The sequence below is a fragment of the Corvus hawaiiensis genome, chromosome 4, assembly GCF_020740725.1.
Source record: "Corvus hawaiiensis isolate bCorHaw1 chromosome 4, bCorHaw1.pri.cur, whole genome shotgun sequence".
Classification (NCBI taxonomy): domain Eukaryota; kingdom Metazoa; phylum Chordata; class Aves; order Passeriformes; family Corvidae; genus Corvus; species Corvus hawaiiensis.
The window spans coordinates 31,703,772-31,727,256 of record NC_063216.1 but is presented as its reverse complement, the minus strand read 5'-3'; the positions used below and the strand labels follow the sequence as shown (position 1 = coordinate 31,727,256).

General features: G+C 47.2%; 5 protein-coding genes across 5 annotated transcripts; 2 read left to right on the top strand and 3 right to left on the bottom strand.

Annotated features, from left to right (window-relative positions):
* Positions 1 to 172: 172 nt before the first annotated feature.
* On the bottom strand, positions 173 to 20,912 carry LOC125324627. The gene is made up of 7 exons (XM_048300726.1): positions 20,573 to 20,912; positions 20,369 to 20,402; positions 19,504 to 19,690; positions 19,277 to 19,445; positions 17,709 to 18,048; positions 17,318 to 17,329; positions 173 to 1,000 (listed from the first exon to the last, which is right to left on the bottom strand). The coding sequence occupies exons 1-7, from the start codon at positions 20,877 to 20,879 to the stop codon at positions 685 to 687; spliced, it is 1,365 nt and encodes a 454-aa protein (XP_048156683.1). The 5' UTR covers positions 20,880 to 20,912; the 3' UTR covers positions 173 to 684.
* Positions 8,227 to 8,968, bottom strand: LOC125324901 (histone H1.03). The gene has a single exon (XM_048301434.1). The coding sequence runs from the start codon at positions 8,961 to 8,963 to the stop codon at positions 8,283 to 8,285; it is 681 nt and encodes a 226-aa protein (XP_048157391.1). The 5' UTR covers positions 8,964 to 8,968; the 3' UTR covers positions 8,227 to 8,282.
* On the top strand, positions 15,169 to 15,614 carry LOC125324928 (histone H4). Its single transcript, XM_048301462.1, has one exon. The coding sequence runs from the start codon at positions 15,204 to 15,206 to the stop codon at positions 15,513 to 15,515; it is 312 nt and encodes a 103-aa protein (XP_048157419.1). The 5' UTR covers positions 15,169 to 15,203; the 3' UTR covers positions 15,516 to 15,614.
* On the bottom strand, positions 15,212 to 16,788 carry LOC125324921 (histone H2A type 2-C). Its single transcript, XM_048301454.1, has one exon. It carries the CDS (start codon positions 16,751 to 16,753, stop codon positions 16,364 to 16,366), a length of 390 nt encoding a protein of 129 aa, XP_048157411.1. The 5' UTR covers positions 16,754 to 16,788; the 3' UTR covers positions 15,212 to 16,363.
* LOC125324920 (histone H2A type 2-C) lies at positions 19,297 to 21,567 on the top strand. Its single transcript, XM_048301453.1, has one exon. The coding sequence runs from the start codon at positions 19,330 to 19,332 to the stop codon at positions 19,717 to 19,719; it is 390 nt and encodes a 129-aa protein (XP_048157410.1). The 5' UTR covers positions 19,297 to 19,329; the 3' UTR covers positions 19,720 to 21,567.
* Positions 21,568 to 23,485: the final 1,918 nt, after the last annotated feature.

The window sequence follows — 23,485 nt, the reverse complement described above, 5'->3', positions numbered from 1 at the left end:
AGTGCCCTTTCTATGTGAGAATGAGAAAAGTGGTCACACGAGGCTTCTTTTGATACATTTTTTCAAAAGTGTGCTTCTACGTTCATAATTTGCTTTTATTGTCCAGTTCCCTCCCAGACCTTCCCTTTCCTCCTCCCAACCACCTCCCCAAAATGATCTCTAGAAAACCATATTGGATTTAGTCTTTTATTTAAAAGTAAATAAATCATGGAGAAGGAAATGAAGGGGGGGATTGAAATATCAAAGGAATCAATCTCAGAGCAACTTCCCCCCTTTTACCTAGTCGATAAATTCGTTCCAAATTTATCTACTCAGGTAAACGCAAAGTTTAAGGTACAACATATGGAACAACAATTCTGATTGTTTAAATCGGCGAACGTTTAAAAATTAAGCTTTTTGCTTGATTACAGAGCATTTAAAGTGTTTTCTGTAACAAATTTGGAAAACAAAAAAATCCCGTCTCTTACATGGCAGAAACAATCTCTCTGTTGTCAGCAAAACGACGTATTAGACAATTCTTATGCAATCACGAAGCATAGTATTATGTTCAAGATTTAAAACCGGAGCGTCGCGTCCCTACTTAAAACACTAAAAAATGTAACAGCTCTCCTAAAGGAAAATGTAGGTGGCCCTTAAAAGAGCCTTTGGGTTTTTGCCGTGCTGGTCCGGAAAGAGCGAAAAGTTTTAACCACCGAAGCCGTAGAGGGTGCGACCCTGGCGCTTGAGGGCGTAGACCACGTCCATGGCCGTGACCGTCTTCCTCTTGGCGTGCTCCGTGTAGGTGACGGCGTCGCGGATCACGTTCTCCAGGAACACCTTGAGCACGCCGCGCGTCTCCTCGTAGATGAGCCCCGAGATGCGCTTGACGCCGCCGCGCCGAGCCAGGCGGCGGATGGCCGGCTTGGTGATGCCCTGGATGTTGTCGCGCAGCACCTTGCGGTGGCGCTTGGCGCCGCCCTTGCCGAGCCCCTTGCCGCCCTTACCCCGACCAGACATGCTGCTGCTGCTACTGACGCTGCTGGTGCCGCTACGACCGCTGCTGCCGCTATTGCTGCTGCTGCCGCTGTAAATCGGCGCCGCCCGCGCCGCGGCCTTTATGCGGTGTGGTCCGACCTGGTTGAGAACTGCAGCGGAAAGGGGGCGGGGCTTGGGGCTGGCTCCCGCCAGTTTTCCCTGCCGCTTTCTCTATCGCGCAGCCCGCGAGCAGAAAATTGCGGGATTTGTGTGGATTTCCCTTCCCCGAGGCACAATGGGTTCCGTGCTCCTCTCGCTTCTCGGTGCCTTCCTTGTGTTTCAGATAGCAAGGACGTCGTGTCTGTTTTTTATAATGATTCCTGTAGCTTTTAAAGCTTCGATATGTTGTGATCATTTAGAAGAAAAAGCTGATTCATAGAAAATCACCCTCGTTATTGATTCACTTCAATTATGCTTTGATTTGTTATGTTCAACGATGTATGTCTTATGTATTTCAGTTCCACCTGCTTGTATGGATTGTCCTGTGTGGCTTCTCTGTTTATACATCTACTGCACTTTTTTTTTTATATGGATAATCTTGCAGCAAATTCTGTCCAATCGTGCTTGTGAGAAATTCTACCCTTCCTAATTTTTTTTCACATCTTCATTTCCCGCCCTCTCTGAATGTTATCGCAAGGTGAGTTTAGCAGTACAGGTATGCTAATCGAGATTTTACACATTTCACTTTCATTTTTTAAGGTAAAAGTATTTTTTGACAAATATTTTTACAGTATTTTCCACTGCTGTGGTGGCATAGAAAAGAGCGTGGCTATTTTTAGAGAGATTTAAAAATTAAATGCCCAAAAAGAAGGGTGGTTTTGCATTTCTCGGGTATTTATTAATTCTGAGTTTTCTCTCTTCAGCAGAGGAAAATGTTCTGAGATTTTGCTCTTGAAATCAAGAAGCAGTATTTAGCAAAAATTATTCGGTAGATCGTTTTCGACCTGAAGATTATCTGGAAGGATAAAGTTTCCTGTGTTGAGCGTTTGCTGCCCTCTCATGGACGTCTTTTGATTGCTTGATTGTTGTTTTTTTCCTGCTGGCTGGGCAGCTTTGTGTAATGTATGCTTTCATGAGGGTACAATAAAAGATTAAACAATAATCAATCTATCTTCACATAGACCACAGATAGAGGTGTTGCACCTGTTAGCAGAGAAATCAATGTTCCAGTGGCCCCTCCCTCACTGACAAATTAAAATATTATGTTACACATGTTCATGCACCATCTTTTCAGCATGGACACAAAGGAAACCCAAATGAGGCTACACAAATACCAAGACTCTGCAAGAGACATCCTAAAATTTCAAACCTGTAACAAAGGCTCTGTTCCACAAGGAACTTGTTAGTATTCTAGACTGGGCTATGGAGATACTTCTGGAATGCAGTGAGGATGCCACGGCTCAGGTCATGGTGTTTTCTTTCCTGAGGCCAGTTTGTTCCTTTCAGGGAGGGAATTTCAGGGACTGTAACTGGACTGCTTCGGGAGGTCAGGCTAGCAGGAGAAACTGGGCACTCTGTAGGCATCTCTTCTGTCACTTCTAGGAGATTTTGGGAGAAAGGTAGGTATGTCCTGCACTGGTAAGGATACATTTGGTGTAATGCTTGCAGAAGGATTTTTCACTCTCTGAGTACCCAGGCAAGTCCCCAGGGTGTTACCAACAGGGCAGTTTAGCACTACCTGCTTCAGAACTCCTCAAACCCATTCTGCCAGGAAAATCCAGTTCTTCAGGCTGCTCCATCAAACTTCAGGGACTCTGTATCACAGGTCTTCCCTGGGAGTTATTACCGCTTGCAGATGCCTGCCATGAGGCTATCAGAATATCCTGGGCAAATCACATACCTAAGCAGCTTGTGATAAATTGTCTAGTTCTGCAAAGCTGAGCTTTTCTTTCTGCCTCTTTGGTTTTGTTTGTTGTTGTTGTTGTTGTTGTTGTTTTTTGGGGTTTTTTTCCCCAATGGAATAAAATGAAGGTAGAACCTCAAAATATAATCCTGCTCCATAATGAGCTGCTTCTCCTCAAGGATCTGTGACTACATATAATATTTTCCCCTGTCTCTTGCTGTTTGCTTTGCAAAACATCAGAAACCATTTGGAAAAGGATTTTTTAAAAAAAATAATAGATACATGCTTGTTCATAGCATTAGTTTTTTAACTCACGACAGAAAAACAACGAATAAAGTGAAGCAAGTTTTGAGCTGAGTTCCTGTGCTTCTTTGCTTACAAGTGATTCTAAATTGTACATCAAATATCATCTACTCTGTGAGGTCTGTTTGATAAAATTAAACTGTAATTTAATATCCATTTAATCATTTCCATTGGAAGAGATTCAAAGATCATGTAGACTAACCTCTGTGTTGCATTAAGAGTATAGAAACATGGCAGAAGATGAACATCCTTGCTTTCCAACTGTTCCTCAGAGATCAGAGGGGCTGGGTGCAGCTGGGATAATTTCTGATGGAGCAAATTCAGCAGATTCAGCACTGTAAGCCTGGTAGTGTCAAATAAGAAGCATGAGCGCAGATTCACAAACAGTGCAGTTTAACAATTCAGCTCTATAGATCTGATTGCATTCAGTAAGAAGTTGTGGAATCACAGACTGAAGAATAGTGTGGTTTATTGAAGCAACAGAACAACAAATTCGGAATTGCCAGTGCTAAATGCAGTGTGGTAGAGCTCCAACAAGAACAACAATGTTGTGTTAACCCAGATGATATTATTATTATTAATAATAATAATAATAATAACAACGACAACAATAATAATAATGTGAAGAAGCTTGCCAAGAAGGCCTGCCCATCCATGAGGAGGGAGAGGGGAGTACACTGTTGACTGTCTCCAAGGTCTTTTTGTCACCCTTCCAACTAGGTAGAATTTCTACTTTTCTTACATACAGCATAAACTTATCTGCCTCTCCTTCTTATGTATGGCATGATCCAGGTGGAGAATTGAGTAATATAGTCAAATATGTGGTAGCACATACTTCATAAAGGTTATTAGCATATGCAGCAGCATGCAATTTAATATCTAACTGACTTTATCAGGCAAAAGTTATCTTTTGGCCATGTGCCCTTCAGAATTCAGATCATATTACTTTGTTCCATTTGTGCTGTTCTTCAGAGCCAAAGCATGACCATCTTATCTTCACAGGACCTCCTCTTTCAACCATGTCATTCTGTCTTGACGTCAACAATGCATCTCCCTATGTGCACAGATAACATAGGAGGTACAGTGCAGGCCATAGGCAGTGAGCTTCAGCCCTTGCCTTGGTCCTTGGTTGTCATCTCACACCTCTGTGCTGTAGGTAGGGACTTCTTTTACTAGATCAAGTTTCAATGTTTGATGTAAACCATAGTCCTATTATTATTTCTCTACATTTCAATTTTTCTGCAGCCCACTCCTGAAATCATTGGAAAAAGAATCCTGCAGTCACTGAGATTTCACTGAAGCCTCAGCAGGAGTCCTGCAGGACTGACGGACAAAACTTGTATGGGAATGGAAGTGCAAAGAGATCAACAAAACACTGTGTGGAAAGTGAAAATCAAAATGAAACATAACTCCAAATCTAGAAATAATTGTCCAAAATTGAGTATGGAGAGTAAATGGGGATCCCAGGAGGAGTCACACTGATGACTTCATTATGCTTTGGCAGCATGTTCTGTAGAAGAGGGATCTCAAATTCCCACAGAAAAAAGTGTTTGGTAACCTCATGTCTAACAGTACACCGGGTGCCTTGTGATCTAGATATGAAATAAGAAACTCGTGGAAGAAAAACTCTGTTGTGCAATCTTACCAGGTCAAGGGTGTCTAGCTGAAAAGTGGTTCTGTACATGAATTCAAGCAGGTTCAAATCTGTACTAACATGCAAGCAGCAGAGAACAAGTCTGGTATTAATGCTATTTATGTTGCACTCTTCCAGACTCCGCACTGCCTGTCTCCAGCTTCCTGCCCATACATTATAAATGTTTCACCACTCAGCTGCTTCCTTTTGAGAAGCTGTAAACTTAGTCTTGAAATGTACATAACTTATATTTTGCAATTTATTTAGCGCAGGATAACAGGAAGGACTTTTTCTCCATTTTATTCAGCTGTCATGGTTTAACCAGAGCCAGCAACTAAGCACCCTGCAGCTGCTCCCTCACTCATTCCCACAGATGGGGGAGAGAATCACAAAAGTGAAAAAAACTTGTGGCTTGAGATAAAGACAGTTTAACTGGTGAAGCAAAAGCCATGCACACAAAGCAGAACAAGGAATTCATTCATTGCTTCCCATGGGCAGGCAGGTGTCCAGCCACTTCCAGGAGAGCAGGGCTCTGCCATGCGTAATGGTGACTTGGGAAGACAAAAGTCATCACCCCAAATACTCCCCTCCCTTCTTCCCCCCAGCTTTTTCTGCTGTGCATGAAACTGTATGGCCTGGAATACCCCTTTGGTCAGTTTGGATCAGCTGTCCTGGATATGTCCCCTGCTAGCTCCTTGTGCAGTCCCAGACTCCTCATCAGTGAGGCAGTGTGAGAAGCAGAAAAGGCCTTGGCTCTGTCTAAACATTGCTCATCAATAATGAAAACATCCCTGTCTTATCAACGCTGTTTCCAGCACAAATTTTAAACATCTTTGTGCCTGAACTAACATAGTTTGCTTTTTATGGAAGTCTAGCTTCCAATTTTCTCTATCAAACGCAGAAGATTTCTTAATAAATTACTGGAATGGTTTCACTTGCAATAAAATTCCACCTTTGATGTTTTTAAGAGTTGAGCCCCTAAGGGAGACTTTTTAATGTTTTTCAAAGACATGCTGAGGCCATGCAGAATAATCTCTTCCACCTGACAACAACTATCATAAAAGATACAAAGATACACAAGAAGTACAGGAATAACATAACCCACTAACTGAGAATGAAGACAGGAAGAAATACATGCATGAAAGTTACCTGGTTTTGTGGTAATCTGACAGGCAATTGGTCTTTGTGGTGACTAATGCTGATGAAAAGTCTGTAACCCCATCATAAAAAAAGTGTTCATCTGTACAAAGTGGTGTATTATTCTGTGGGGTAGTAACTTAAAGAGAATTCTTGGCAGGTTGCTAAGCCTATTCTGGTATATGCAGGCCTTTATCTAACTCATTGGTTCATTTGCCATTATTGAAACATCATAGACTTTTGATATTGACATCTGCTAAGTAAGTACATATGTGAAATAAACAGCTGACCTACAAACAAGTCTTCCTTGTAATTAATTGCAATACTGAACCCCCCGTTTTTTTTTGACCTTCCCTCTAATTTTGCGGCAGCCTAGCATTTAATCATAAAGTGTATCCTTTGGGTTTTTGTCAAAGTATGCCCAGCCACTAAACACCAGCACACAGCACACCTTAGAAGATATTAAGGAGAGCTCATTTCTTTTCTTTCTTTCCCCAGTATCATGAGGCACTTTAACTTGTTTGACAAAATAAATTAATGACCATATGTCCAAAAACTATGTCATAGAGGAGCAAGATGTGTTCACTTTTCACTGCAATAATAAATCACACATTTGAACCTCTGTTTGGTAGGTTAGCTAGAAACTTGAGCCATGATAACAAAATAGTATGCCCTGAGTTTTTCTTAGGATATCAACTTTTCTTATGTCTGGAACAAGAATCTGCTTATTAGCTGGAGAGAAGCCTGCTGAAGTCCATGTGAGGGACACACAGTGATCAGACACCACAGCAGTGACTTAGTAATTTAACATAAGCTGTTTCTGAGGAAGAATCAGTCTGGAGCGTTGCACAGCTCTCCCACAGCTGAGGTGGCAGCCACAGGGCTAGCAGTGCACACTCTGAGGGGGAAGGAGGATGAGAAACGATGAATTAGGGTTACTGACTGATATGCCAGTGGTGCAGCTGGCATAAAGATGTCATTACACTTATCCCCACAGTATGACTTTTCCCAGGCCACTCTTGCTCTTTGCCACTGCACCCTCTTTTCCCAGTAGGTATCTATGCTGTGCTGCCCAACTCAGCTCTACAAGTTTAACAGCAATGTTTGGTTTGATGGTAATTTTGTTCCTATACTGGACAGTATAACCACTACAGCTAATATAGCCAGTGCATTCAGTATCATCTGCACACAGACACACTTCCTTTCTTGTCGTGTGGAACAATTTTTTACAATATTTAACAGCTATCTTCAGCTAAGAACTATAAAGTCTAAAGTGAGAGACAAGTTTTGCTTGAGTTTTGTGCTCATTAACACAGTAAATCCCCGTCCACACGCTGTGATCGCCCCATACTCACATAAGCCGCTTGCTCATAGAGCATGCGCAGTAAAAAAAGTGTGCCCTGCATCCTAAAACCGAGACGGGGGAAGTGCCAGTGACCAGAGCTATAGGTTGTTACGTGTACAGAAAATACCATTTTTTTTGTTCCAAGTGTGCAAAAATGAACACTCGGCTAAGAACTGAGTGCGGCAGCTCCAAAGAGCGAGAGTTTGAGCACCGAGGTGGAGGACTGCGGGCAGCACCAAGGCAGCTCGAAACCTCGGACTTCTCGGACCCCGCTCGCCCTACGGTTTTCAAAGCGGGGACAAAACTGGACTGGAAGTGAAAAAGCCCGAGGGGGGGGGGGGGGGGGGGGGGTTGGGGGAGGCGGTACAAACGTACCAAGGAGTTCGTAGGCCTCTTCCGCCAAGTGAACTTAAAGAAAAAGGTGGGGCGCCTTTTTAACCCGAAAACTGCTGGACACTAGAAAAGCCGAAGAGCGACAGCCAATCTTTGCGGAGCGCGGGGTTTTCGAAATCCGCCGGGCTCTGGGGGCGGTCCGAAGCGCTTCCCTGAGCAGCTCTCCGCCTCCCTCCTGAGAGGAGAGAAACTACAGGGCGCCGCAGCATCCCCACTCCCCCCCCCGTCTCAAGAGCCGGGGCGCCCCGAGCGCCGCCCAGCTACCCCGAGGAGTTCGGGCTTGCACCCCTCTCCTGCGGCCAAGGGGAAGGGATTTGCACTGAAGCACACAGGTTTTTTGGTTTGTTTTTTTTTTTTTTTTTAATGAGCTGTGCCGCGGTGTGTTCTGCTGCTGCGGTGCTGCTCGGCAGCCGGGAACAACAGCGCAGAAACATTATCGAGTCCACTTAAAAGCCACAGCAATGGACGAGGGAAAAAAAAAAGGTTTAAATTGCATACGCGTACACGAACAGGAATCTAAGAAAGTTCCAGCTCTTTTTGTGAAAACTTGGGTGGCTCTTAAAAGAGCCGTTGGAGTTTATCTGCAAAGCAGATAAGATTTTTTTCGAAACCATTTACTTTTTCTTGGGCGCTGCCTTCTTCGCCTTCGCTGCTTTCGGCTTGGCCGCCTTAGGCTTGGCTGCTTTGGGCTTCACCGCTTTGGCCTTAGCCGGGCTCTTCGCTGCTGCCGCCGCCTTTTTGGGCTTGGCAGCCTTTGTCGCCTTCTTGGGGCTCTTGGCTGCTTTCTTGGCTGCGGCGGCCGCCGGCTTCTTGGCTTTTTTAGGACTCTTTTTCGCTGTCACCGGCTTCTTGGGCTTCTTGGCGGCGCTGGCGGGCTTCTTAGCCGCCGGCTTCTTGGGCTTGGCTGTAGCTGTTTTCTTCTTGGGAGCTTTTTCCTTCACTTCTCCGGGTTTCTTGCTGAGGCGGAAGGAGCCGGAGGCGCCGGTGCCCTTGGTCTGCACCAGGATGCCCTTGCTGACAAGGCTCTTGATGCCCAGCTTGATGCGGCTGTTACTTTTCTCCACATCGTAGCCGCCGGCGGCCAGCGCCTTCTTGAGCGCGGCGAGGGAGAGCCCCTTGCGCTCCTTGGAGGCGGACACGGCCTTGGTGATCAGCTCGGTGACGCTGGGCCCCGCGGGCTTGCGGGCTTTGGAGCCGCTCGCCGCCTTCTTCGGCTTCTTGGCGGCGGGAGCTTTAGCCGGGGCCGGGGCGGCGGCTGCGACATCGGGCGCGGCGACGGGAGCGGTCTCGGCCATGTCGGCTCCTGCTCGATCCGGGCGAACAATGGAAGCGCCGCCGCCGCCGCCCCTTTTATAGCGGCGCCGCGCGCGCTGATTGGTGCGCCGAGCCCCGCTCCGCCGCCCGCCGCCGCGCCCGTTGTGTTTCTTCAAGGTCCAAAACCGACTTTTTCCTCACGAAATTTACCGGCGATGCACCCCGTTTCTTTCCGGGAGGGGAGGGGGGCGTCTGCCCTACAGGCTGGCGGAGTTTCCCGTTAGAAGGGGCAGAAATGAGGGAAATGCGACCGCTGAAAGTCAGCGGCGTGAAGCCGCAGAGACCTCGGCAGAGAGAAACCTTCGGTTTATATTGTAAATTAAAATTTTACTGTAAGCTAAATGGGCACAGCTGGCACGAAATCTTGTTCTATAGAAGGTTCTCTACAGAAGAGGTGAAAAACAGAGTGATTTGAACGCTTGGTCTCAGAGTAAATGGATATTAAATCCGAGGAAGTAACACAGTTTCGTCCCATGGTCCCAGACGCTGATGCAGAGCTGGCTCCCTCGGCTGAGCCGCTTCCCTCCGAAATCACCCTGCTTAGTCTCTCTTCAGCAGTCTCGGTGTCTCAGCTACTGCCTTTTGGGGAGACGTTTGTGCTTTAGCAGCGTGTGTGAAAGGCGATGTTACTTTCTTTATGCTTCTCTATTTCAGTGGAACAAAGCACCGACGTGTCCCTTCCGAAGACTGATGTTCCTGTCAGTGCATTTTCAATGTAACCTTGACGAAATAGCTTTCGTTTGTTAGATTCGGAAGTCAGGATAACTGCAATTACAGTAAAGCTGCTTTTAGTGTTAATACGTGCAGTAATTATCGTCTTTGCCTCGTAATTAGATAAAATTGATTGGGAAATAGAATCTGGAGTGTACTGAATTTTGAATTTTACGGGGAGTTAAACCAGAAAATTCGGTCTTTTGAGGGTATATTGAGTAGCCAGGACACTTAACGCAAAACTCATTTCTGGGTTTCAATGAATGAATGTTGATTGTGTAAGTTTTTATCCCGGATAACACCGTCTGGTGATTCACCACTTTGCTATTTTCACAAAAGAAGAACCTACACCTTATCAAGAGGATTCCTGCCCCGGGAAGCGGCAGCTCAATATTACAAACAATGGATGAATTCTCTCTATTTTTTTTCCCCTTCGTTTTCAATGCAATGTTGATTTCTTTAAAATACCAAGCCGTTAACTGTCTGCTGCAATAGTATTGTGTTCCGTACCGTCCATATCCGGGCTATCATCAGCTCCTAAAAACCTTTGAGCAGGTACATTCAGAGCTAAAAATAGCTGTATAAGGGTGAATGAAATGTCGGTAAAACGTAGAGTCCTCGCTGTTTGGGAGCGTGAAAATAAAGAAGCACAGTGACTTGAGTCATTTGAGAAATGCCATATCCCTTTCTTATTACCCGTGTTTAAGTGGAAAATCGAAACGGCTACAACCAGAGCAAATACTAGATTTATTCTAGTAATTTGAAATACCTTTTTTTTCTCCTCTTGAAGGTAAATGTTGAAAAAAATACAGCTTAGTGAGGTCTCCCTTAGTAAACATATAAGATGAAGGTAAATGCACGTTTTGGATGATCTGGCTGCGATAATGAGCATTAAAAAACTGCAGTGTGACCCTGATGAATGTTGTATTACTTCTTGATAAAACTCAGAAATGGGAAAATCTATTTAATGCCTGTTTAATCTGATACTTATTTCCTATAGTGGGGGAGGATTAAGGCCTTCAGTGACATTACTGAATACACTATCAGAATACTGACACTGAGGATTTTTTTTTTTCTAAACTAGTAGTAGTAACTCCATAGACAAGAATAGAGAGCTCAAAACCTCCCAGAGGCACTAGCACTAACATTTTGTTGTTCTCTAGTCCCTTGATATTTGTATATAAGTGGCTTGTTTGTCAAGCTATTCACATTTAGAGGCAGCTTTCTGTCAGCTTTCTGGACTTGTACAAGAAATGTTGTAATCTTTATCAATCTTTGAAGGACTCCATAACCATTTTATTTCTCCCTGCATCTTTATGGCAGAAACAAATTGTGAGATTACTATAAACTGAACATTAGTGTTTTTCTTTGTTTTCATTGTCATGATTGTATACTGATTTACTTAGAAACTAGAAAGTGTTTAGAGATGTGATCCTATACTCTCAAGCCCATCATTCCTTCATATGGGGTATTACTGAGCATTGGAGATAACCTCAATCAACAATGAGAGATCAAGAAACAACAGACTGGTAGTATCAGGCTGTGGATGCTCATAGGAAATGAACCATTATTAATCCCTCTTCATTGAAGAGCAAAAGAAATATGGGCATAAAGCAGAAGACAGGAAGGGCAGGCCTGAGTGTTGATGCAAGTCAGGGACAATCTGCCTCTCTTTTTTTCTGCAGCTGTGTTTTGCTTCTGGATATTCAAGCACAATATCCTAGAATCATCCGAGTACTTGTATTGTAATCCAGTAAATGGGTTTTAATTTCTCAGCCACTGCAGACTAAAATTTATTTTTTCAGGCACTATAGAATATAACCCAAAAGAGGGAACATGTGCTCAACACAGCAAGTTGGTGCATTTGCATACATACAGCAGGAAGGCTTCCCAAGGCTTTGATACTCAATCATTTCTTCACGTAGAAGTTGTTTGGGTATCATCGCTCCATTCACCTTCCCCTAATTTTTAAAACCAGGAAATGTCAATAGAAATACTGAAATATTTTAGTAAAATGTTGTTGCGTTCCTTCCAGGAAATTAACACATTTATGAATTAGCACAGGCCTATACAGAGATTCTACCCAGATTTTTTAGAAAGTTAATAGAAGAAAAAAAAAGAACCAGTATCTAGTGGGTTCACGTTCTGCATCAAAATCCCACACATGCTGTAAATTAATTCAGCTTTATGCAGATTGCTTACAGCAACTGGGCAACTACCCTTGCTCCTGTTCCTGAGATGAATAGGGTAGGTAGTAGCAGTGATTCTTTTTCTGTTTTAATGCCAAATTTCAAAGCTGATTCCTTACACAGGTGTTCCAATGTAACATAAGTAATGAATCTCTGTTCCTTCTGCTTAAAGGAATCATAGGCTGCCATTATTTTTCTCTGTGCCTACTGACATTTATTTTCCTAAATGACTAGTAAAGTCAAAATGTCCTATAATAAATTTTGATTTGGTATTTCCATTACCTCATGCCTAAATGAACAGCACCTAAATTCTTCACCAAGTGTTGTGACTTCCACAACAGTGAGGCTCTTGACTTGGCAGTAGAGAAATATTATTTTATTTATCTGATAATTTCTGGGTATAGGCCAAGGCTCATGGTGAGATATGCACTTCAAAATGTAAAAAAAGTCTGTATTCCACATTTGAAAGATATATAAATTTTATTTCTTTTTTTCTCATGCAATAGAATATGCCTCATTATCAGGAAATGAAACCATTTTTAAACCACATGAATTCAAATGCACACCATTCAAATACAGATGGAAACTATATCACCATCTTTCTGCCTTTGTCCATTAACACTCTTGAGAGGACAGAAATCCTGTTACTCAGCACACAGAAGCACAAATGAGCTGTAAATTTTTTTCCCTCTCAGGTGGAACACTAGGAGTTTCTGACACAGCATTAGACCTAAATCTCCTGCTGGAGCTGGCAAAAATATGTGAATTATAAGAAGGGATATTTTATGCCTAGTCAGCAGAGCAGATCTGGAAATAAGTATGGTCTAGAAAGAGCCATTTTCCAGGTCACAGATTCCCAAAGCTGATTGAAGAATGATATGATCTACAGTTATTTTCTAAGAACCATGTTAGAGTTCTTTCCAGAATTGTAAGGGCAGGATGTGAATGAGGCCTTCTTGTCTACAAGCAATGAATAGTTACTGCACTTTGGAAACTCCAGATATGACATAAGCAGATAAAGTTTTGATACAGTGTAGTGAGGGAAACCAAGGATGTTTGCAAAACTTCTAACCCATGTGGAGTTTTCTTCTTTTCCTCCATATGTCAAAATGAGCTCATGAAGTTCCCCAACTCCTTTGATACATACCAGTTAGCTGAATTCCTATTACTGTGTAACATCCCAGACTCTTTAGAGCACACACTCCAGGTCTTTCTACACTAAAGGGAATATCTGCCTGCCTGTTTTGAAACCTATTGCATCAGTGTTGTAGTTCGAACAAAATATATCTTGCATTGTAACATTTAAACATAACAAGACTTTTTTCTTTTCAGTTTTTGTTATACTAACTGAAAATATCAATTGTTTTTTCTAAAAGAAAGAGGCTTACATCCCTCCTTTAATTTTTTGGTGCTCCTCTTGTCTTAATACTGATGTATTAAAATCTCTTAACCTAAAATTTACAAACGATTTATTTTTAACTTAATGATGCAAATTGCAGATGAATGAAGCAAAGATTCCAAGAGAACTTTCACCCAGTCTTCGGCCCTTGGAATTTTGAGTAAACAGCCAAAACTTTGGGAAAAGTGTGTCCCTGCTGCTTTGCTGTTTTGTGAAGATTTTAACCCTTGCACATAAGAGGAGATTATTAGGTGGATTCTTCAGCATGCACTGAAGTAGATAAAAAGGGGGAAGATGACCAGATGACTCACAAGTCAGTGAAAATATTATTCAAAAAAGTGCTAAATACAAACTCAATGAGTGTGAAACCTTGCTTTCCAAGGCTTTACGTATCTGTAAACGTTTAGGGGCATATAAAGGCCAGGGCAGCCATTTCATAGCAATTTCTGCTGTTTGCTGCAGCTGAGAGTAATTTTGAGATTCAGTTTACAGCTGACAAACTCCCATTTCATATGTTCAACACTGGTCCTCACTGATGAAATATAAAGAATTCAGCCTAGTGTTTGTAACATACAAATTAAAATTTCATCCACATGAAAAAATATTTTCATGCTGATTTTCTGAAATAAAAAACCCAAACCAAGCCAAAACCCAACTAAGCAAAAGACCAAACAACACCAGCCCCCTCAGAAAAACATAACACCCCCCCAAAAGAACTACATCTAGGAAAATTTAAACACGGGAAATAAATTAAGAAAAATCTTAAGAAATTATTTCAGAATTTTCACAATTACCTAACACCATAATTGCCATAGTTAGCCTGTGGCATTATCAATTACTAAGTTATTAATTGTTTTGTAAGATAGATATATATATTCCCATGAGATTCTGCTTAAAAGGGTTCCAGAGCATATGTAGGCCCAAAACCCGTATCTAAAAAAGAAAGAATAAGAAAGTGGACATACATTTTCTGACAGTTATTTTCACTGTAAGGTGTATGTGGTTAAGTTTCTTTATAAAGTACTGTCATATAAGTTCCCAGTATACACTACACAGCATCAGAAGAGCAAGCAATTTAGACGATTTAGTGCTACTCACAAAGGAAAATAAAACGAAATCAAATCATTATATTTGCACCCATTCTTGGAAAAAATTAGTGCTCCCAAGAGATAGTTTATTTTTGCCCAAATGTGGGAGGTGAAAAAAAAAAAAAAAGTATGCTGTGCTGCAGGTAAAACACAATAACGTTGAAAGTATTCGTTGTAAATCTGAAAGAGCAACAGCAACAGGAAGACAAATATATGCTCCTATCTTTCATGTCACTTGGCAAAAAATGTAATATGACAATGTTTGAAGGAAATTACATGATGCCCAGCAGGTGGCAGGAGACAAAAAGGCAAAGTCAAGGAAAGCAGCCCCTAACGCTTTTCGGGAACACGGTACGGGGAGAGCGCAGCGCTAATACACTCTAAGGATTCCCGGAGTCCGCAATACCGGCCGAACCCCGGCGCAAGGGCGCAGTGCGCGGCGAGCCTCCGAGGCACCAGAGGCTGGTCACACCGAGCCCAGAGAGAGTCGACCCCGGGGACGTGCTCAAAACTTCATAGGCAAGTCTGGGGCTGTCGCCTCCCGGAGGGGAAGAAGCCGGGGAAAGCTGTTCGGGGGAGCCGAGGGCCTGGGGGATTCTGAGCGAGGCAGGGGGGAGGGAGGGGGGCAGAGACGGAGGCGGGGACAGGCGCGGGAAGGCGGCCGGGACCCCGGGGCGGTGCTGGCGAGCGGCGAAAGGGGCGGAGGCGCAGGCCCGGCCCCCGGCCGCCGAGCCCGCCCCTGCTCCCAACCAGGTCGGACCGCGCCGCATAAAGGCCGCGGCGCGGGCGGCGTTGGGTCACAGCAGCGGGGCTGGTGATAGCGCTAGCGGCAGCATGTCTGGTCGGGGTAAGGGCGGCAAGGGGCTCGGCAAGGGCGGCGCCAAGCGCCACCGCAAGGTGCTGCGCGACAACATCCAGGGCATCACCAAGCCGGCCATCCGCCGCCTGGCTCGGCGCGGCGGCGTCAAGCGCATCTCGGGGCTCATCTACGAGGAGACGCGCGGCGTGCTCAAGGTGTTCCTGGAGAACGTGATCCGCGACGCCGTCACCTACACGGAGCACGCCAAGAGGAAGACGGTCACGGCCATGGACGTGGTCTACGCCCTCAAGCGCCAGGGTCGCACGCTCTACGGCTTCGGTGGTTAAAGCTCTTTCCTCTTACCGTACCACTGCGACAAAAACCCAAAGGCTCTTCTAAGAGCCACCCACATTTTCATTTAAAAGAGCTGTGTTGCTGTGTTTTTAGTGGTCATTCTTGGCTTGATCTTTAGTGTTCCTTTAACGTTAAAGCTTGCTTTCCTCCTGCTTCAGGCCTGTTGGGCTGCTGTCCTCCAGCCGCCTTTAGGTGAGTAGAGAAACCCAACAAAACCTGTCCAGGCCAAGAGTAAAATACGCTTTCCTTTAAAAAGATAAGCGATCCTTAAGTTGTCTATGACAAGACATCGCGCTATATTCTTTTTCTCATTCCCGCTCGTGTCTGAAAGGGGGGACTGGGCAATTAGCTCCAGGGACTATAGCAACGCTGCAGAGGAGGCTCTTCACTCTGCCGGGCGGCAGTGGCGGCCGCGGGAGCGCGGGCCCGTGTCCAAGAAGGGTTAAGCGCCCGCGCGATTTCCAAAAGAGCGCGCGGGCCACGATTGGCTCCGGGACATCCCGCGCCCGGCGGAGCCCGCGCTCCCCTTCCTCCCGCGCTCGTCCCCGAACAGCACAGGGAACAGAGTGCTCCGACCGATCCCGGCCCGGGAGTAAAACGCAGACAGCCCGGCCGCGCCTGAGCGCTCCGGCAGAACCGGCCAGGGCTGGGTACACGAAAGACACTCCAAACCACACACGCACCCAAGGACAAACGCAGGCGCCCTTCCCTTCCCTTCTCTTCCCTTCTTCCCCCCGGCGCCCCCTCCGCAGCATTTCAAGCTCTTTCTCGAGGTTGTGGGTGGCTCTGAAAAGAGCCTTTGGGTTTCGCCTCTGGGCTCGGGACGCTTCCCTCGCCTGGTTTACTTGCTCTTGGCTTTGTGGCTCTCAGTCTTCTTGGGCAGCAGCACGGCCTGGATGTTGGGCAGCACGCCGCCCTGCGCGATCGTCACCTTGCCCAGCAGCTTGTTGAGCTCCTCGTCGTTGCGGATGGCGAGCTGCAGGTGGCGGGGGATGATGCGCGTCTTCTTGTTGTCGCGGGCCGCGTTGCCCGCCAGCTCCAGGATCTCGGCCGTCAGGTACTCCAGCACGGCCGCCAGGTACACCGGGGCGCCGGCGCCCACGCGCTCCGCATAGTTGCCCTTGCGCAGCAGCCGGTGCACGCGGCCCACGGGGAACTGCAGCCCGGCCCGCGACGAGCGCGACTTGGCCTTGGCGCGCGCCTTCCCGCCCTGCTTGCCCCGGCCGGACATCGCTGCTGACGCTGCTCCGCGAACAAAGCCCCGCTGCCACCGAAACGCAGCAGGTGAGTGACAGCCGCCCTGAGGCCTCCGCCTTTATATCCCCTCCCTTCGCGCGGCCGCCGCCTCCTGATAGGCCGAGGCGCCTGTCGGGGCGCGCGCAGCCCAATGGCACAGCGAATCTCACGCTGACCAATCGCGAGGGGGCAGCGGCCAAAGGCTCCGCCCGCCCTCTCCGCGCGGCCAATCACGACCCGCGGCGGGCGGGCCTCGGCTCGCGGCCCCGCCTACGAGAACGGGCGCTCCCGCCGCCGCCGCCGCCGCCGCCGCTCGGACCGGCGGGGTCGCGCTGCCCCGTCCCGCAGTGTTTGCTCTCTCCCGTGCTTCATTATACTTTCAAAGCCGCCGGGCTGCACAGCGTCGTCGTGGGAGGCTCGAATCGAGGAAATGGAGAGAAAGACAGAGACAGTGTGAATAAAGGAGACGGAGGGGCCGCGGGGAGACTACAAAGGCTATAAATTCCCCTTTGTTTCACGCTGGGTATTTTCCCCGCGTGAAAATTTCGCCCTTTCTAACACCATTATGACCCTAAGTTTTCCGAACTTTGAAAACATCATACACATCCCAGCATCGGAAAAAAAATCAAACGTCTCTTCATTTTGTACTCCATCCTTAAAGTACACAGTGAGGAACCGTCTCCCTTTACTCTGATTGCATATATTCAGTGCTTTTTTTTTTTTCTACTTATTATCTCTATAGGCCTACACACCCGAATGCAAACCTCAGTGTTGCAGCTCCTTTTATTGTGTATGGAGTGGCTCTTAAAAGAGCCTTTGGGTTGGTTTAAATGCTTTTTAAATATAGATGGGGATGTTTGGAGAAGGCTTATGCACGCTCGCCGCGGATGCGGCGGGCCAGCTGGATGTCCTTGGGCATGATAGTGACGCGCTTGGCGTGGATGGCGCACAGGTTGGTGTCCTCGAAGAGCCCCACCAGGTAGGCCTCGCTGGCCTCCTGCAGCGCCATCACGGCCGAGCTCTGGAAGCGCAGGTCGGTCTTGAAGTCCTGCGCGATCTCGCGCACCAGGCGCTGGAAGGGCAGCTTGCGGATCAGCAGCTCCGTGGACTTCTGGTAGCGCCGGATCTCGCGCAGCGCCACCGTGCCGGGCCGGTAGCGGTGCGGCTTCTTGACGCCGCCCGTGGCCGGCGCGCTCTTGCGGGCCGCCTTGGTGGCCAGCTGCTTGCGGGGCGCCTTGCCGCCCGTCGACTTACGCGCCGTCTGCTTCGTACGCGCCATCGTTCGGAAAGAAAGCAATCAAGCAAGCACCAACAGCAACAGTAAGAGCGCGTCTGTATTCGGGGAGTATTTATAGCCCCGGTGCCGTCTCTGATAGGCAGACGGGTGAGTGCTGAGTTTCATTGGTGGATTCAAATTTTAAAATTCCCGCCCTTGTCAGACACCGCCTACCTTTTCAGTCTTTTTGTTACTGAATACTTTATGTTCCTGTAAGAAGTCATAACGTATGCTATTACTATTTGCGGGACCGCTAAGACTCAATATTGTTATTACCTGACAGAATTTAACTTGGCTATTAAACCATGTAAGGCTTAAAACTTTTTTTACAGCATGTAAACCTATAACTACATTTTACTTTATTAAGTCAGTTTGTTATCATTAAAATGTAAAATGTTCTGTTTTTCTTTTAGTGGATATATTTGAGCAGATCTAACACGCACGAAAGTTCCCTGGAAAATATTTGTATTTGTATTCAGATACCTTAAACTATCACAGTAATATGCAAAATATAACCGGGAAAAATAGTAGTTGGAAAATTCTACTTGAAAGAAAAAATTAAAACGGAATAGTAAAAAAACTATTTTTAGCCCAAGAATGCAAACCGTTCAGACCTTTTCTTTCTTGTTGATAATACATGGAAATGCAAAATGTACTAGGCACTTGTGAAACCAAGGGATCTGTCTAGGAATCAAAGCTTGTACCTGAAAGTTTAGATGCATTTTATGTTTCAAGCGCAGAGCCCCTGTTTAAATAAGGACCCGCTAAAAATGTAGGGGGGGAATTCCTGCCTTTGCATTCTACGCCTGTCCCATCCTTCCCCCTTTTCCCGCTCGCTGACAGAACCACACTATCTTTCTCTCCATTTCCTCGATTCGGGCCTCCCACGACGACGCTGTGCAGCCCGGCGGCTTTGAAAGTATAATGAAGCACGGGAGAGAGCAAACACTGCGGGACGGGGCAGCGCGACCCCGCCGGTCCGAGCGGCGGCGGCGGCGGCGGGAGCGCCCGTTCTCGTAGGCGGGGCCGCGAGCCGAGGCCCGCCCGCCGCGGGTCGTGATTGGCCGCGCGGAGAGGGCGGGAGGAGCCTTTGGCCGCTGCCCCCTCGCGATTGGTCAGCGTGAGATTCGCTGTGCCATTGGGCTGCGCGCGCCCCGACAGGCGCCTCGGCCTATCAGGAGGCGGCGGCCGCGCGAAGGGAGGGGATATAAAGGCGGAGGCCTCAGGGCGGCTGTCACTCACCTGCTGCGTTTCGGTGGCAGCGGGGCTTTGTTCGCGGAGCAGCGTCAGCAGCGATGTCCGGCCGGGGCAAGCAGGGCGGGAAGGCGCGCGCCAAGGCCAAGTCGCGCTCGTCGCGGGCCGGGCTGCAGTTCCCCGTGGGCCGCGTGCACCGGCTGCTGCGCAAGGGCAACTACGCGGAGCGCGTGGGCGCCGGCGCCCCGGTGTACCTGGCGGCCGTGCTGGAGTACCTGACGGCCGAGATCCTGGAGCTGGCGGGCAACGCGGCCCGCGACAACAAGAAGACGCGCATCATCCCCCGCCACCTGCAGCTCGCCATCCGCAACGACGAGGAGCTCAACAAGCTGCTGGGCAAGGTGACGATCGCGCAGGGCGGTGTGCTGCCCAACATCCAGGCCGTGCTGCTGCCCAAGAAGACTGAGAGCCACAAAGCCAAGAGCAAGTAAACCAGGCGAGGGAAGCGTCCCGAGCCCAGAGGCGAAACCCAAAGGCTCTTTTCAGAGCCACCCACAACCTCGAGAAAGAGCTTGAAATGCTGCGGAGGGGGCGCCGGGGGGAAGAAGGGAAGAGAAGGGAAGGGAAGGGCGCCTGCGTTTGTCCTTGGGTGCGTGTGTGGTTTGGAGTGTCTTTCGTGTACCCAGCCCTGGCCGGTTCTGCCGGAGCGCTCAGGCGCGGCCGGGCTGTCTGCGTTTTACTCCCGGGCCGGGATCGGTCGGAGCACTCTGTTCCCTGTGCTGTTCGGGGACGAGCGCGGGAGGAAGGGGAGCGCGGGCTCCGCCGGGCGCGGGATGTCCCGGAGCCAATCGTGGCCCGCGCGCTCTTTTGGAAATCGCGCGGGCGCTTAACCCTTCTTGGACACGGGCCCGCGCTCCCGCGGCCGCCACTGCCGCCCGGCAGAGTGAAGAGCCTCCTCTGCAGCGTTGCTATAGTCCCTGGAGCTAATTGCCCAGTCCCCCCTTTCAGACACGAGCGGGAATGAGAAAAAGAATATAGCGCGATGTCTTGTCATAGACAACTTAAGGATCGCTTATCTTTTTAAAGGAAAGCGTATTTTACTCTTGGCCTGGACAGGTTTTGTTGGGTTTCTCTACTCACCTAAAGGCGGCTGGAGGACAGCAGCCCAACAGGCCTGAAGCAGGAGGAAAGCAAGCTTTAACGTTAAAGGAACACTAAAGATCAAGCCAAGAATGACCACTAAAAACACAGCAACACAGCTCTTTTAAATGAAAATGTGGGTGGCTCTTAGAAGAGCCTTTGGGTTTTTGTCGCAGTGGTACGGTAAGAGGAAAGAGCTTTAACCACCGAAGCCGTAGAGCGTGCGACCCTGGCGCTTGAGGGCGTAGACCACGTCCATGGCCGTGACCGTCTTCCTCTTGGCGTGCTCCGTGTAGGTGACGGCGTCGCGGATCACGTTCTCCAGGAACACCTTGAGCACGCCGCGCGTCTCCTCGTAGATGAGCCCCGAGATGCGCTTGACGCCGCCGCGCCGAGCCAGGCGGCGGATGGCCGGCTTGGTGATGCCCTGGATGTTGTCGCGCAGCACCTTGCGGTGGCGCTTGGCGCCGCCCTTGCCGAGCCCCTTGCCGCCCTTACCCCGACCAGACATGCTGCCGCTAGCGCTATCACCAGCCCCGCTGCTGTGACCCAGCGCCGCCCGCGCCGCGGCCTTTATGCGGCGCGGTCCGACCTGGTTGGGAGCAGGGGCGGGCTCGGCGGCCGGGGGCCGGGCCTGCGCCTCCGCCCCTTTCGCCGCTCGCCAGCACCGCCCCGGGGTCCCGGCCGCCTTCCCGCGCCTGTCCCCGCCTCCGTCTCTGCCCCCCTCCCTCCCCCCTGCCTCGCTCAGAATCCCCCAGGCCCTCGGCTCCCCCGAACAGCTTTCCCCGGCTTCTTCCCCTCTGGCCGTGGGGAGAATGCAGAAAGCTTTTTTTTTTTTTCCCCCCTGATGTTTCGGCAATGCCACTGCACAGGGAGCTGTCGGTCTTTAGGCCTCCGCGTATAGATGTTAAGGCCACGTTGACTATATCGTCTCACTTCTGAGGTTGTATTCAGGCATTCGATATACTGAGAACCATCTTACAAATATATGACCTTCTGGGTCAATTTCATGACCTTAGGGCAGAATTTGTCTTATATAGTCTGAAGCATGAGGAACATTATGCCTAAGTGTTCACCTTAGACCAGAAGGAAACGTGTGTTTTTCCAGAAGCAGGCTATACCTGATTCTCAGCATACTGTATCAGTGGCAATTTGCATAGGGCTTTTTCAGCAATAAACTGAAGATGCTTTATTTTCTCTCCTAGTATCTTTAGAGTTTGCTTCCTATTCACCCTTTTTTTTTTTTTTTTTTTCTGTCTCTAGTATTTGCTTCACACTAAATCCCAGACATCCTGGTGATATATAAAAAGCATTATCTTTCCATTAAGGTAATTGCTTCTAACTGGATGCAAATTAATAACATATGCCAAATGCACAACAAAAACGGCTATGCCAGCCATGCTCATGTGTGCCCCATGTTTTCAAAGGCTTGAGTGGATTGATTCTGAGTGGATACTCCTTCTTTCATGTGTATGTTTTCCTTTTATAAGGGTATGATGACATTTCTGGTTTTTTGGTAGAACTTCATGACTCTAATAATCAGTCGTCATGACTTTTCAATCCCTGCCTCATTTCTGTTGGCTATGCCTGCAGTCCTCCTATTTGTAGTACAAGACCCACTGGGTCTATGAAGTTAACATAATTACAATATGGAGAATTTGCCTGTGCTCTTTATGGCCAAATACACACATCATTACTCACATAGAGACAGAAGAAAGTCCTTCAAGATGAAGGGCTAGGAGAGATCTCTGTGAACTCTGGCAACCTTTTTTCTCATTGACTCTGGCATTTTTTTCTGCCTTAATCACAGTGACTCCAGGAAGGTAAGTCTGAAAAAGTGACAGGGTCTAAAAATACAATGGTGAAGTCATTGTTTCACAGCATCTTTCAACTCAGATATTTTATATAAGAATGTCTCTCCGGCCCTGAAGACTTATCATTCCTTTTTATCTCTTCTTCTAAATGACTTGCCATTCCCTCTGTTCCACATACATTATCTTAATCTCTCTGCAGCTACAGTGAAGGGTATTCAGTCCACTCTCCTTGCTGGTTGCCATTTTGCTCCACTTCATGTTTGTTTTCCTGCAGCATTTTATAACACAGGCACACACTAAGGACAGCTAACCACATATTAATGAAATTCTCCACTATGACAGGGATACAGTCCACGTAGTATACATGTCCATCACTCATTTGTCCATCTACCACTCCCACTCACCTATTCCTCAACCTTCCATGATTTGTAATGCTAAAGCAAAATCCTAAAACATGAAAAATGTTTTGCCTGGAGAAAGCAACTGCTAAACACAAAGAAGAAAAATCCATTTGTGGCTCCCTAGTTCAAAGACATCCCCTCTGACTCAATGAGTCTCCAGCCCACAAAGCACTAAACCATAAAGGATCACTTTGATGAGATTATCAACTATTGTTCTTACCCTCTTTATTTACTGGCCTCTGTCACAGTTGGGATATTGGTCCAGAATGAAGTTTCCTGTTAATTACTCAGTTCTTCAAGTGACATAATTATGTTTCTAGAATGCAATTCAAAGAGAGCAGAATCTCAAGGCTGTCCTGCTCATATCGCCCATTAATTTCTCTGCACTCTGGATCCCTGCTGATATCACTAATTTAAGAAACAAGTTCTATTACTACAGTGTGTATTCTTCTGACTGCTCCCAGAATTACAGCTTTTATGTGTTCCCAATACTAGCCTAACAGAGCCAGTGTGCTCCTCAAGTTTGAAAGGACCATAACTAGATGACCCTGCTACCCTAGGGGAAGGTGACAAACAAAACCCCAAAAAACCCAAACAAAACAATAAACTAAAGCTAAGACCATTCACCATGTAGGGACAATAAGTACATGTGGTAAAATGAAAATAAGAAAAATCTAAACCCAAACAGATTTGAACATTAAGAACCCATTTTTTCCATTAGTGTCAAATGCAAACAAAAATTCCTGTCTTCATCCACTGATGTGGCTAACAGTGACAACCCTTGAAAGCCTTCCAATGTACTCAAGCATGCCAAGACTTGTTTTCTTCTAAAGAATTAATAAAAGAAGCACAGATTACAATTTTTCCTCCACTTAGGTTTTGGTTCTATTTTCTTTTTCCCC